The following is a 15,420-nucleotide window of genomic DNA, read 5'->3' as shown; positions in this document are numbered from 1 at the left end:
CTCAGAACAACCTAGAGTGCAGGGACACGGCACATGAGGCAATTCTGTATGTTTTACTGCTGTAGAAGAACATAACAATGGTTGTCGTTTCATAAAGTAAGAACACAGGTCTTATGACTTAGTTTATGGCTGTATACCCCATTTTCGTCACCAGGGAGATACGTTGCTGCTGCTGGTGAGGCTGAGACATCGCATGTAGTGGCGGTTGTATGCAAGTTGGTACTTTAACAGCCAGGTGGATGGTTACTAACATTGTGTGGTGGACTTGTAGCACAAATTATTGTCACTGATTCCATTTATTTTCCAAACGGAATCAGGGAGTGGCCTTAACTTCTCAGATTATGGATACCTAAAAACTGGGGGACTAGAACCCAGGTCTGTGGAGTCTGGGACGGCTGATATTCCTATAGTACCCCCCCAGTTTACTTTTTCAGCAAGTAGTTTGTGAAACTTCGATAAAATGTGAAAGTATAAGAACTATTTCTATCTTCAACCTGCCACAGATTTGCCATCAGAGACCTTACAACTATGTACGGGAGCATGGTCCTATCCAGTTTCTCCTGCCCTTGGATGACTTTGGAAACCAGAGCTGGAGAAGAGAGAGTCACATGTGTTTTTGACAAATTTTAGCACCAAGTCCAGCACTTTCTCTAGGTTAAACGTCTGGAAGAGTTATGATCCTTCTTCTCAGAATAGGAACTTCTAAGAGAAGAGATTTTCTCCAAGAGAAAAACTTCCGCGGTTGGAACAGAGTAACTGCCTCTTCCCCTTCACTGGCCACCACTCACACAGAGATGCATTGTCTGAAATCTTCTTCATGTTTCTAAATTCAAGGATGTTAATGCTGCATCCATTCCAACAACTTTGATAACCTGAACTACTAATGTAAGTGAGGAGTGCTACAAATGTGAGCTCCCTTGCTAGGTACTAGAAGCTATCAGAATGAAAGAAGAAAAAGATGAATCCATTTTTTCCTTTTCTGTCTGGTTAGTATCAATGTTCTGTTTTTTGAATGAGTCATCTCTTTCTCTGGAAAGACAGCATGCATCCTCAGTCCCAGAAACTGCAGGTTTCAGAGCCCAGGGGCACTAAAGACAAATCAACCCCAAAATTAACTGTAGCAACACTTCCCCACCCTTCACACCCTTATTTTCACCCTTCTTGCAGGTTCGCCACAGCTATCTTCCTTTCTTAAAAAATACGTGGCCTTTACAGAATTTTATGTGGCAGCAGGAGTACACTGGTATGACTCTTCAGAAAGAAATGTGAAAGTAGGGAATGAAGGTGAGGAATGCAGCAGAAAGAAGTAGGGGGAACGCATTAAAATAATGGTGAGAGGTAATGACATGGAGATGCCTGCTGCCAAAATTCTGGGCTAGATCTCAGCAACGGAACTACTGGTCTCTCATCGAGAGTAGCTGCAACCCATCAACCTGGACAAGTGAATATGAAGGTCCAGAACTGATTTTACTCTACAGAAACTGTACACTCCTTTTTATTCTCATATTTATTTTAAACGAAAAAGTTTATATTTTGTGAGGAACAAATGTAGTTGCAGGAGGCAGCAAGGAATACGTCTGATGTCAGTTCTCATCCATGCAGAAGATAAATGAAACTCAAGTCCTTTATATAGTTTGATGCCAGTTAGATTTTTATAATTTCTCGACCCTATCTAACTCTTCTGATGTCCTTATTTTTTTTTTAATTTAGCTTATTATGAGTTGTTTGAGTCATAGAAACTCTGCAGGAGAATAAAGTCTAAAATAGCATAAAGCTCACACACATCATCATATGAATCAAGCTCTTTATCATCACACACCATACTGCTAATTTCTCATGATGAGAGAACTTTTAAAAGCATTTATTTAGAAATAATTGTGCATATGCATAGTGCCAAGCAGTATGAAATGTGATGCAGAGATGGTAAGCATGGAATGGGCCAGAAAGTCAGATACAGGAGGTCTATGGGAGACTAGGCCCATAAACATGCCATCAAAAATTCAATGACTCTAGAGAAGCCAAAGATAGAGTCCTAACCTTTCACAATAAAAAGTAGCCTCTTACCACTTTTGTGGTGCTATGAAAGCTCATTTCAACCGAGTCAGACCCTTAAATTCGGTTAACATTTTAAAGAGACTATATAAAAGTATCATTTTCTGACTCAACCATTCTCATCCCTGTGTGTATTACAAGTCAGGGCTGCAAACTTTTCTGAAGAATAAGTTTATTACATTTTATTCCTGTTCGTCCTACAGAATCAACACATCTATAAGTGAGGGAGCTGGATTCTTTTCTGGTTCACACATCATCATCAGAGTTGTTCAAGAACCAAATTCTGTGACCTTTACTCAAGCAAAACTCCTACTGACTAAAGATATGGATAAAGTAATGCAGGCAAAAGGCTTTCTAGACTCTTTTGTGTCATCAGTAATCCAGTTCTGCAACCGGAATGTAGAGTGAAATATTGCAGTCCTCACTCAAGCAGAACTCCCATATGCTTCATAATATGAAAGACAGAAAGAGCCCTGTTTTATTTGCATTTAGTAAAAATATCTTGTTACTTAAAATGAGCAAATTAGATCTGCAAATCACTGTGACAATAACCATGGAACCGCATAATGCCATTTTTACAGTGACTTTTCAGAGCAGAGATAAATTTCAAGTAGAAAGTTCAAGACTCATCTCAAGCTGGCAAATCTGACACTATCCCACAAATGGCTTTGCGTATGTACAGTGCCAAAGTGCTTTGTAAATCTAGGTTACCTAGTCATTTGTCTACCTCATCATATCCTTCCATTTAGCATAACAAATGTGATTTCCTTTTATACAACTTCTTGCTAAAAACTGTGGGCTATATTTAGCCCTGGATTATGCTGGTTTTTACAGGAAGACCTCAGGCCTGGGTGGTGAAAGTCTGCCTGGGTTTGGGGTAGTTAAAAGTAATTAAAGTGGCTGGTATGAGCTAGAACCAGCCAACCCAAGTCAAAAGTGGGAAGCACTATCAGAGGTGGGGCATGACAACAGAACCCAAAGAGTGGGTTGATTCAGAACATTCCCCAGGCAGCATTTGCTACTGGGAGCCAAAGACACAACATAAAACTGCCCTCTGCTAGCAAATCACCACCTGCCCTCGCCAGACATAAATCCTCATTCTCTTGAAGCAGCACCTAATGATCCAGGGTGCTGCTAGACCCCCCCAGAGCCAGCCACAGTGAATCAAGCCATCTGCTCATATACCGTATTAGAACCTTCCAAATCCCACAAAGAATGCATAATTGTGTAGGGAAGTATCAGCTGAGTCCTTGGAGTAACAATTCTAGATGTATATTCAACAAGCTACAGATTTTTTTTTTTGTGAACATCTTCCATGAGTAATACAACGCAGCTATTCTGAAATGTGCTTTTCAAATGCTGAAATCTAAAGACAAAGATACCAGAATAAAACAGAGGACATATGTTATCTGTTGTATATATTATACCACAAACAACAGGTAGATCTCTATCAAAAAAGCAACCATGCAAGCCTCTGTTTAGGTTAGGATGTCAGACTGCACCATCTGAAGTAATGTGCAATTCATCTATAGACATACACATGCTTCTTGGGCCTAACTCTCAATCACACTAAAGCCCCATTACATCATTGTGGCAGAGGAAAGGTGCCTTAAAGTGTGTGTTTAAAAGAAAGAAAGGAAAACAGGAGCACACATTGCATGACTTTATTTTAAAAAAGCTTACACCACAAAGCATACACTGTTCTTCTGCAGAAAGTCAGTTATGCCAATTCATCATATTGTATATAGTTTTGCAAATTCTTAGAGAGTCACAGACTTCACCATTACACATGTACAAGTATTCATTTCCACTGAGATCCATGACTATATGCAACATAAATGTTTCATGTTGTAGGCCAAAGTTGTGCTCTCAAATATTTTTGCCATTTATACTGAAGTAACTAGGGCTTAAGTGCAGATATCTAGGGCGGAAGTTGACTTGTAACTGTTTAGGTGTAAGGTTAAAGTGTTTCTAACCATTTTAAACAATGCAACAGAAAGAAACTCCATCTTGGGTTGTGGTGACAAACCACAACCACAGAGTGTGTTACTACTGCATATCAGTGAAATTCTATCTTTGTAGTTAGTACATAGTTGCTTGTCTATTAGTAGTAGTATTGTATCTTTATGCTTACAGGTTAAAACCCAACAAGGTTATTCTTTTACACATTCTATTTTCTAAAGCACACTGAATATCAATTTTCCAATACCTAAGTGACACTTCACTTAATTAAATTCAATACTGTTTATTCTACCAACTGAAACTGCTAAAAAAAAAGACAAACCTCTGCCAATCGGAAACTAGCTTATGAATAAAAGTATAATTTAATTTAACAAATGCGCTTTTATGAATAAGAGAGTTTGGCAATTTCCTAAACCACCTGAAATGCAGCTATTTATAAAAGCAGCATAACTATAAATAGAGTAACTGTAAAAGAGCTCAGTCATGAGATAAATATCTTCTGCTTTGAAAACAAACAGCTCTTCTGTGCCTCTCAGTCAATTTTTGTAGTTATCATAAAATATTTCACATTAAAATTAGGCATCTAAATCAATGTTTCGGTATTTAAATACGCCCCACTCCTACAAACACTTACATATATGACTGACTTTACACATGCAAGTTATCCCATTGAGTTTAATCGGATTACTCATGCATACAAAATTATTCACATGTGTAAATGTTTGCAGGGATTAAATATGGATTCAGGTGCCTAACTTCAGGTACCCAGTTTTGAAATATTTGCTAATTTTCTTGTATCTCTCTCTCTTTAAAAAAAACTACTTGATTTCAATGCAAAGGGTGTGCCCCTTCTTCACTGTTAAATAGAACCCCCAAGTTTCAGCATCACCAGTAGATAGCTTGCTTCACAGTAAAAGCAGTTTTTGAACAAACAAACAAACAAACAAAAAAAGGATTTGCAAATACTGTTTGAAAGGGAAAGTAGCTCTCAAACTGAAAATTACATATAAACTTTACTACTGTTTTACTTTAGTGAATAAGAGACATCCATGAAAGCTCTACCCATAAGAAGGCACTCACTCCAAAAACTGGGTGCATTTTTCAGTAAAATAGGAAAGGACAATTGACTTTGTAATACAGGTAGCTTTGAGCTTCTGAACCTCATTTACACACGCCTCTTTACTTATGTGGTAGTTCCATTAAGCTCAGTGGATAGAGTTAACTGAAAAAAAGAAAATGCAGACAAAGGTATTGAGGCCCAAATCATTCATTGTATACATTAAAATGGGGAGAAATGGGAAGAAGAGACGTACCACTGCCTCTCCACAGCAACTCTCAGCTGATGAGATCCAAACCAAAACAGTTGCAGTATCCAGGATACCTAAAAGAACTCAACCAGATCCCCCTGCCTCTAGCAATTGCCCGGTCGCACACTAACATATCCTCTACTTTTACCTTCTGTGTATGCCACATCCACCTCTCCTCCACCAGAGTTAGCTCTTGGATATCCGTGCTGCAGACTTGTGGCCAGGAGGAATAATGCAAGGTCAAGGTGAACCACACATCGAGAATGTTTTTGCTACTGTAAAGTAGAATCAAACTACTGAGTTGCAAATTATTTTTCCCATGAAACACCAAGAATAGGCCTGATATACATCACTGAAACAATTCCCACATTGGATCAGACCTCAATGAGTATAAACAAAGTTAAAAACCAGAAGTGCTAGTGAAAAGAAACACGCTGCATTTCTATCCAAGAAATCTTATATGAGCTTAAAGGGACACAGTCAACTTGATTTTTTTTTAAATTGACCAATTTCAAAAATTCCTGTTTGACAGGGAACCTCCTAATAATAGGACTTAATTTTTTTTTGGGGGGGGGAAGAGAGGAGGAGAGGAAAATATTAAACTTTATAAGGGTTTTTCTGCTCCCATGATGATGTTTATAAGGGGTCGTTCACAAAAGAGAAACGGACCAGCTAACTGACTATGCAGGGGAAACACTGAAAATGACTTTATATATACACCAAGTGTTGTCAAATAAACCATCTATTTTGATATGAAAACTGCAAATCTGAGAAGTAATTCTAGAATAAAGGATTTCTCCCCTCTCTTTATACAAGTTTAGTACTTGAATTAAATCTGTCTTTTTCAATATGTTGTTTTCATTGCAAGTAGAGAGAACACACAAAAAATAGCATTTGAATTTGGGCTGACAGGCCCAGAACACGAGGAAACAGATATGAAATGGTAACCTTATTGTAAAAATAAACATTTAATAATGGGCAAACATGATCTCATCAAAGGCTTCATCTTAATGTAACAAAATGATAGAGACCAGAAGGTTCCTGTGTGATTTTGTTATCTAAATTCCTGATTAGTTTTTCTCCCTGCCGTTCTCAATTTTGGTAGAAATCATCTGCAAGATACCAGGGTGACTGGCACTCTATAAATACATAAGATAGAGAGGTAACGGTATGGACCACTGGTATCAGATAAGAGTTTTAAACATCTGAGTACTCAGCCTTGCCGTTAGGTATTTGGCTGCATATTGTCAGGGCAGTACCCAATTTTACGTCATGCTGTAAGCAGCAATGGGAGTCTACAGATCAAAACGGCAGATTGTTCACTTAAGGCCTTGATTCTGCAAACAGGCATTTGAGTAATCCCACTGAATTATCTATTTTATGTCTACATAACTTGGGTGTTTTTATAGTGTTACTGAACTCAATAAAACTACTCAAATCCAATATCAGTAACAACAACAACTCAACTCAAAAACTGGTCCCTTCCACCAAGAGAAATTGGTCCATTTAAAGATATTACCTCACCCTATCTTGTCTGTCTCATATCCTGGACCAACAAGGCTACAACTACACTACAAATCAATAATAATTATAACATTTACATTGCAATAAGTAGCACCTAAAGGCTACAACCAGTTTGGCCTATCGTGCTAGGCACTGTGCAAAAATATAATACAGTAGAAACTCAGTTACGAACACCTCAGGAATGGAGGTTGTTCCTAACTCTGAAATGTTGGTAACTCTGAACAAAACATTATTCAACAGTTTACAACTGAACATTGACTTAATACAGCTTTGAAATTTTCCTATGCAGAAGAAAAATGCTACTTACCCCCCCCCCCTTTTTTAGTAGTTTACATTTAACACAGTACTCTACTGTATTTGTTTTTTTTGGTCTCTGCTACTGCCTGATTCCATACTTCCGGTTCCAAATGAGGTGTGTGGTTGACTGGTTAGTTTGTAACTCTTGGGTTCTACTGTAAATGGAAGTCCCAGCCAAAGAGTTTACAATCTACAAAATTGCACAAGTGTTTGCAGTAGAGTGTAAGCGATTACCTGTAACACTGCTACCAAAATTTCACCTCACTTCCTCAGTAGAACTCAACATGATCATTTTATAACAAAGAATAATATTTTAAAGTAAACAATCTTATGAGAACAGGCCTCAAAAGGATATTTAAAAAATAATTTTCCTCATTCTTGGAAATATTTTTTTGAGAATTAATTTGTCACAAACTATCACTTCATATTTTTTAAAAGATACATGTTTGGGCTTTTCATATACCATACTAAACATACTTCAGAAAATCTTTAATAATAAACTATTGCACTTTACTTTTCTTATACTATTGTACTTCATTAAAATCCTTGCTGATTAAATTGTAATTAGTTGTAAAGAAACTTGCTGACAAAACAGCTTCTGCTATGTTAACTGTTTTTAAAACCAATTTCTCCCTGTGTCATACATACAAATGGTTTATTCAATACAGATGTTGCATTATTTGAACAAAAAAATTATACACGGCACAATCCAATTAGTGTCACCACTATGCACAAGCTCCTTCAAAAAAAATAGTCCTTTGTAAAGTTGCCGCCCTTGACATATAGGAGGCTTGTTTTCTAAGCTAGCTGTTCAAGAAGACTCAAGTAAAGAAAAGCTGTAGATCATTCTTCAGAAAGACAACGTACTGCAAGAGCTAGTGATGGTACAAACCGTAATTTTTATTCTAATTTTGGATTTTCACTGTTCCTCATGAAGCCTGTATTAGTAAAGTGCAATGGCTTGAAAAAGGTTTCAGTGATATCAGAATTCATGCCTCTTTGGAGGAAAGGGAATCTCAGATGGAACATTCTTGGTCCCCGGAGGACAGGGGGGACATTTTGCACTATGCTCTGGTTCCCCACAGAAGTTGCCTGTAAAGTGTTGAAATGTTGACGGGTCTGTTTACCATTTTGGGCAAGTAACAGTTCAGTAAATTTGTCAGCTATCCAGGAGGATCACTGAACTATAATGGTGATAAAATGGCAATCCAGAAAGAGGTGATAAGGGGAGAGATCACAGATCCTTATTTGGATTGTCTCCCATCTCATGGCCTTTAGACTGAGTTGTCTGGGACACGTGGGGAACCCTATGCTTATATGCATAACCATGACCAAGCAGCAATAGTGGGTTACAGCCAACTTAAAACTCATATTTCTCTTTGAAAATGCACACTGCTGCATATGTCTTTAGGCATTCAGCTTATTACCAGGGATCCTCAGCCACCAAAAGGAAACAGAGTTTTCCTTTCATTCACTACTGTACAGCCAGACTAAAGGCTCCCCATGACCCAGGCTACTGCTGTCTCTTCTCTAACTCTATTAAAATATAGGATAAACTCATTTTAAACCCATAAGATACAAGATATTTCAGCCAAAAATGTCAAACTCTGGCATCCAAATATGGATTTTTGGTGCCTAAATTTAGGCACCCAAATTTGAAATTTTTGACCAACAAGAGCATCTGTATGGAATAAATACACTGTATTTCAATAAAAATGTAAATGTTAAATAATGCAGCAAATTTTGTTCAGTTCTAATACGATAACTCACTTAAGCACCAGCCTGTGGTTGGGTTTTTTGTTTGTTTGTTTGTTTTAAAAGCACCATGAGAATTATGGCTGCTATACAGACTTCCTTATTCTCTCTGACAAAAAGTTCCATAAATATTTTCAGTTCAAGGCACATAACCTACTCAATAACTGGAAAAAGTTTATTTAGGAAAAAAAAAAACATATAGCCTACATCCAAAATTACTGTCTATCAGCAGAACCATAAAAGGGAGCAAGACAGAAGCAGAATGTGTAACAGCTGGTCTCTTTCAACTTTTTATAATTTTTTTACAACTCTTTTATGGTGAATTTTTTAGTGCCCAGAAATATAACAGGCCTGGACTAGAAAGAGGCATACTGCAGTCTCTCATACAATTCTACCAATTAGAGATGGGTCTCCTCCTTGAGAACTACCATCAGTCCTAACACACAGAGGGGCAGGTTATGTACTTTGATTACCCAACTACCTTCACAACTGTATAGAAAATTTATGAAGTACTGGCCCAATCCTGAAAAGCATTTAAGCACATACTTCACTTTAAATTTGTAACTAATCGTATTGAAGTCAATGAGATCCAGCATGGACCAGATAAGGCACTGATCTAAGTTCTTAGTTCTATGCCTGGTTATGCTGGTGACCTTGGACAAATCACTTCACATTTCTGTGCCTCTGTTTCGCCGATTGCTCTTCAGCTATTTATTTTGTAAGCTCTTTGGAGCATACTATGTGCTTGTACAGTGCCTAGCAAAATAGAATCCTAATCTAGAAATATCTAGAAGCTACTATAATACAAACAATACTTGGACTATTCTTGTACTTGAAGTTAAACTTGTGCTTAAATACATTGCAGGAGGGGCCTATCTGATTTCCAAACGAAGAGTCTTCAAAATCAAGGTGCTACCCCTTGGAAATAATTACCAGAACACTGAGTAACCAACAGTGTGACATTAAGCTTGAGAGTAGCAACTTTTAGAGGCTGTTCTGGTGGAAGAAATCAAGTTAGCCTTCTTGTGTACTGCATACCTGCAGGTACACAGGTTTAGGTTGTGACATTTATACCAGAGTTCTGTTTAGGGGTAGGCAGAGTCACCTGGCCTCCAGAAGAGTGACAGAGAGATTGTCTGTTAGGTGGAGGGTGGGAGAGGTATGTTAGAGTGAGAATTCTGCTCCAATGATTATCTCTAGCGTATTTACCCAACATCAGTGCTTGTGTTGAAATTTTTAGACATCATAACTCAACAATTAATTTGCAGTGGCTGACTCATGAATCGTCAACTACACTTTTTAATCACACTGGCAATATTTTCATAGAAACTGTGTTTATGCAGTGATATGTTCCAACAGGAAAACATTTTATTTGTAACATCACACAATTTTTTTCCATAGCAACTCAATGGTCACAGGTAATGTCATTGGCACATTACAAGAGGAATATGAATACAGATTGTAACAATGAGGCAGAGTGGTCAAGTGGACAGGGAACTCAGCTGGGAGTCTGAAGACCTGGGGTAAAATCCTGGCCACACTGAAGTCAATGGGAGATTTACCATTGACTTCAATGGTGCGAGGATTTCACCCTTGAGTTCTATGCTTTCAATTCATCCCAGTGACTAAAACAGTTTATTTTGCCTAAGCATATCTGCAAAAATAATAATAAATAATAATCCTTAAAAAACTGAACTTAATAAGAGAACTTGAAATGATGCATAGATTTTAAGGCCAGAAGAACCCATTTTGATTGTGTAGTCTAACCTTCCTTTGTGAACTCTGTTTTTAAGGGGGTGGGGAGTATATTTTCCATGCAAGAGAATAACTACAGAAGATAGGTGAGCTATTGAGTATAGGTAGAAGTCAAACCTAACTTACTATAGAACAGGAGCCTCCCTTCTAGGAACTCAATCACAGACTGCACTTCTGTTTTTGAAACACCTGCACAGTATGCTATTGCTTTCCAGACTGATCTAACGGGAAATGATACCCATCAATCCCAATAACATCACTAGGAACTGTGAGTGCATGCGTCTGCTCAAGATCAGGCCCTTAACATGCAAAGATTTATCTGTAACAACTCACACAATGTAGATCTTTACAAGTTCTCCTCTAGTTATAAAAATGTCTTCTGCTATAGGTTGAAGCTTGGCCTACTAGTCTTTACCAAAACTGTGTTAACAAGCACAGAGAAATAGAACTTCCATTAGGTTTTCCAAAAATCTTACAGGTCAAGAAGTTAGTTACTTCTAATGTTCGTGGGATATGTGCACTAATCTCCTTTCCTGCCTGCAATAAAAATTTATTCAGTATCTGATTTTAGATGTGAACTTTATGTGCATGTGCACCAACTGAGTTTACACAACAAACTTCAGGTTTTGGAGCTATTCATGATTTTGGATGTAACAAGCACTGTATCAATAAGAAATTACACAGTAGATTGTAGTGGCTCCAACATAAGTACACAATGTGTATAATACAATAAAAATGTTAATGAATAAATACATTTATGTCAAGTAAATGACAAACGTTTTCAAAATTAGTTGGTGTACCAAACAACAATGCATGTTTACTAGGCATTTTAGCATTTCTGAAGCCTTTAACAGCATTCAAAGCTTGACACTCATGTTATCTTCATTCATGTTTTCTTTTAATATTAACGATTAACAAAGTAGCATGCTAATAGCCTCCGTGTTGTATTCAGTGAGACCATGCGCAATGTGTGAGTCATGTACATTTCCCGGGAAGTCTGTTCTACATCTCCCAGTGAAAGCATATCTGTGTTTTGAATAGCAAGGCAGCTCACAAAATAGCACTCTCAAGCTTCAACATTGCAGCAATTGAAATTAGAATTATTAATTGAAGAGGAATAGAAAAGTATACTTGTGATATCCACTTGTCTGTCATTTTTTCATGTGAGTTTCTCCATACTCAGATACTGTTCCATCCATTTATTCTGATCCCAAATTATGTCTCCCCTGAAGTGATCTCTGTGTTTCCTCAAACTTTAACTAGGCATTCGCAAAGGATTCTAGAACTAGAGTTAACATAAGTTAACACATTGTGCAGCACCCTTTCTTTCCCCAACATTTCATATAGTACCTCACAAAAGGCCCCAGAGGTTGGGCAAACACAGCACTAGGAAAAACACAGTGTGAAAGGGACCTTTATGTACATGTGAGAGGGCCCAGTGCTAATAGCTCAATGTGCTATTGACACATCCCAGTGCAAACAGCTAAGTCTTTTTCAAAATAGCATGAGTCACAGTGTCATTCTTAACTTCACATTTTCCATCTTTTGGTAATTTGTGAAACAAACTGTCTTGATATTATTTAAAGACATACTTTGTAAATAAATTGACCCACTGGGGAACAACTACTTCTTCTGACTAGCAACATCTGTTGTGAAATCCACAAAACCACAAGAAAGGTGTGAAAAACAAATACAGTAAGCACGACTGCAACTTCTTTGACAATATCCAAATCAAAATGGTTATTCCCTTTTAAAGTTAGCAGCTGAGGTACATAAACCTCTAGCTAACCCTCCACTTTGTAATAATCCTTTATTTAGCAACTTGATAAAACTGATCTGAAATAATCTGAAAGAATAGAATGAACGAATTATTAGAATAATCTCTTTCTTTCCCCCACAACAGAGATGCACTGTCTGGAAGCATCATTTCCATCAGAACTCTGCTATAACATAACACTGGGAGCAGAAGTCGGTCCAGCCCCTGAAAAACTTCACAAGTGCTGGCCCTGGATAGAAATCTCACTCTGCTACTATGGACTCAAAGAAGCTGTCCATTGTTCCCGACATGTGGGGGAAAAGCAGCGCATCTTAAAGTTATATTTAATAAAAAAAACTGCACAAGATCCTTTGCCCAGATGAAAATACTTGGTTCCTTAGTAATTCTCTTGTGACCAATGAAACGCTACAAGCGGTAACATGATGTAGCTGTTCAAAGTGTAACACATTTGTGTTTACAGATGTAAATGCAATATTACAAAGCTGTGCCTTTCAGACTGGGGGCGGGGGGGAACAGAAATATTCTCACAGAGCAAAAATCACAGTGGCTCTCTCCATCAATGCATGCCGGGGGAAAAGGGAGCATTTAAACTTTTAAAGGACATTGTGTCCCATTTTGCAGTTTCGAAATGTAAGTTTTAACCTGCTGGATCAGTACTTAAAATTCCCACCTCCTGAAATGCTCCCCAGCATGCACCAAAATCTAATACATACAGAATAAGCAATATAACAGCAACCTGAAGAAGAACAGAAATGATCACCTTGTTGTAGCTGTAGTAGCCCAAACACTGGGCAAAGTCCAGATTGGAAGGGTCTCCTGGAAGAGAGCTGCCAGCTGCAGCTGGGTAAAATCTTACATCCATGCTGGGGGTGGTTTTGGTCCAAGAAGTGCACTTCGAGAAAAGCGCTGGGAGGTTATAATAGATCCACCTTCAGTGCCCTTCCCTGGATCTGTGCTTCAGGGAAAGGACCAAGTTGCTGGAGCTAGCGAGGGAGCCGACTTTTCCTTTGAGGCGAGGGGGACGAACAAGGGAAGGGACCGAGGGAGGGCAGAGCCAGAGAGAGAAGAAAGAGGCGGTGGGGAAAGTGCAGGTAAACAAGGGAAAGGGAGGAGAGGGGAGCAGCCCAGGTAGGGGTCTCTCTCTGCCGGGGTGGGGGAGGCAGGACGGGCTGGGTTTTTTGTTTGTTTGTTTGTTTGTTTGGAAAAGCTCAGGGCCAAGCCACAGGGTTTGCCTCTGCCTTCAGGAGCAGCTGTACACAAAGAAGCCACGCGCCCGGCACGGAGACGGCAGCGGCTCTCCCCGCTGCGCCCTGCCTGCCCCAGGAGGGTGCTGCTGAGCTCTGCCCGGGGCTCGCTGGCCGGAGGGGGAACAAAGGGCTGCCCCGCTGCCGGGGCGCGGGGGGGGGGAGGAAACAGGGTCCCGCTCACCCCTCTGCCCGCCGCCAATCCAGCCGCCCCGCGCTTGGCTGCAAGGCAAGCGGGAGAGAAAGAGCTGCCCGGCCCCGCTGTCCGGGAGGGGGGTGAAACCAGGCTGGGGGGGAGGGGGGGGGCTCCCCGGCTACACCGAGCGGAGTTCAAAGTGCTGGAGAAGCAGGGGAGCCGCCGCCGCTGCTACTGGCACCGCTCCCCAGGAGGAATGAATCCGCGAAGCGGGTGGAAACAAGGGACCGGGGGGCCCCTCCCCGCGCCCGCGCTCCCACCCCTCCCACGGCGAGCAGCTGGCGCTCCCTGCGCACCGGCTGCCTGCCAGCGCTCCGACACGCCGAGCCCGGCGCGCGCTCGCCGGGCATGCCCCCCTGCGCACGCCCAGCCGGACTACAGCACACCGCGCGCGCGCGCGCGCACCCGGGGGGGAGGGGGGGGCAGGGCAGTGCGCGCGCCCTGGGGGCACACAGCCACCTGCGCCCCCACCGTTCCGTCCAGAGCAGGGACCCAGCCACAGAGTGCACAGCAGACGTGCCCAGAGGACACTGCCCATCGGCACATGCAGTGCATAGGCAGTGCCACGCAAGGTTTGCACAGATCTACGCCCCCCCGGTGCACAGAGAATGGAGTGCATGCACATACCCCCCATCCCATCCCACGTGTGGAGCGAATAGAGGAAGCCCGGTGCTCGCACAGTCACATATACACTGTACAGCACACGCCCCATCTGCCCTCACAGTCACAACTACAATGCACAGTGCTTAAAGCTACAGTTGAAGTGTTATATAAATGCCTAAAATGTTAACAATGCGCCCACAAACCCGCAGTGCCCAGGGTGCATGCTGTGAACGCAAAGTGCATAGAGACTGCACACACACAGCTGCACATGCGAGTGTACATAACCTACTCAACCTAAACATAATGCAAAGTTCATGCAAAGTGTACAATGCATGCATACACACATAGTGAACAGTTTGTACATATATACACACACCTACCCCCTCCCCATTTCTCTGATCCATCCTCCACTTTCTCCATATCTATTCCTCAGTTTCTCTTAATCCACATGCGCATATCTCCCTGCCCCTTTGAGTCCTTCCTGCTCCTCCATTTCCCCCCCCTTGTTTTTCCACTTTCATAGTTGCCTCTTATTCATTCATGGCTCTAGGACTCCCTGACTTCAGTTTCCCTAGCAAGATCTACTCCTTCTTTCCTTCCTCCTCAACACTTTCCATATCTTGTATCTAGAGAAACAAGACCATTATTCACTTGAAAAAATTCTAATAATTTTCTGTAGTATTTCCTTTAGTTTGTTTTCATTCGACAAACTTTCTTTCCTTTTTATTTATTTTTGGTCTTGTTTTGTATTCAAAAGGTATTCCAATAACTGGATGTAACCGGACCTTTCAATTCCTGTCCTATTTTCTTGAAAGATTCTAGGTGAGTAACTTCCACCGCTGCATTTTTTTTAAATTGCAGCTTGTTTTGTAATGTACTTTATTGATTCATAGTGATATCTTGCTAGCTGAACCTGGAAGTAGAAGAAAGAAAAAGATTCTTATAGCA

The 15,420-nt window shown here is 40.4% G+C and overlaps 1 protein-coding gene across 4 annotated transcripts in view; it reads right to left on the bottom strand.

The window, feature by feature from the left end:
- The window catches only part of TOX3 (TOX high mobility group box family member 3), a 101,929-nt gene that overhangs the window by 72,073 nt on the left and 14,436 nt on the right, over positions 1 to 15,420 (bottom strand). For 2 of the 4 annotated variants that reach the window (XM_073307643.1, XM_073307644.1), the window contains exon 1: positions 13,190 to 14,177. The exons of the other annotated variants lie outside the window; for them this stretch is intronic. In XM_073307643.1, the coding sequence (XP_073163744.1) occupies positions 13,190 to 13,291 (102 nt within the window). In that variant the 5' untranslated portion in view covers positions 13,292 to 14,177. Of the gene's footprint in view, positions 1 to 13,189; positions 14,178 to 15,420 lie in introns of those variants that run through there. 4 annotated transcript variants of the gene reach the window in all.

Source organism: Lepidochelys kempii, chromosome 12, assembly GCF_965140265.1.
Source record: "Lepidochelys kempii isolate rLepKem1 chromosome 12, rLepKem1.hap2, whole genome shotgun sequence".
Taxonomy (NCBI): domain Eukaryota; kingdom Metazoa; phylum Chordata; order Testudines; family Cheloniidae; genus Lepidochelys; species Lepidochelys kempii.
This window is presented reverse-complemented; position numbering and strand designations above follow the sequence as displayed.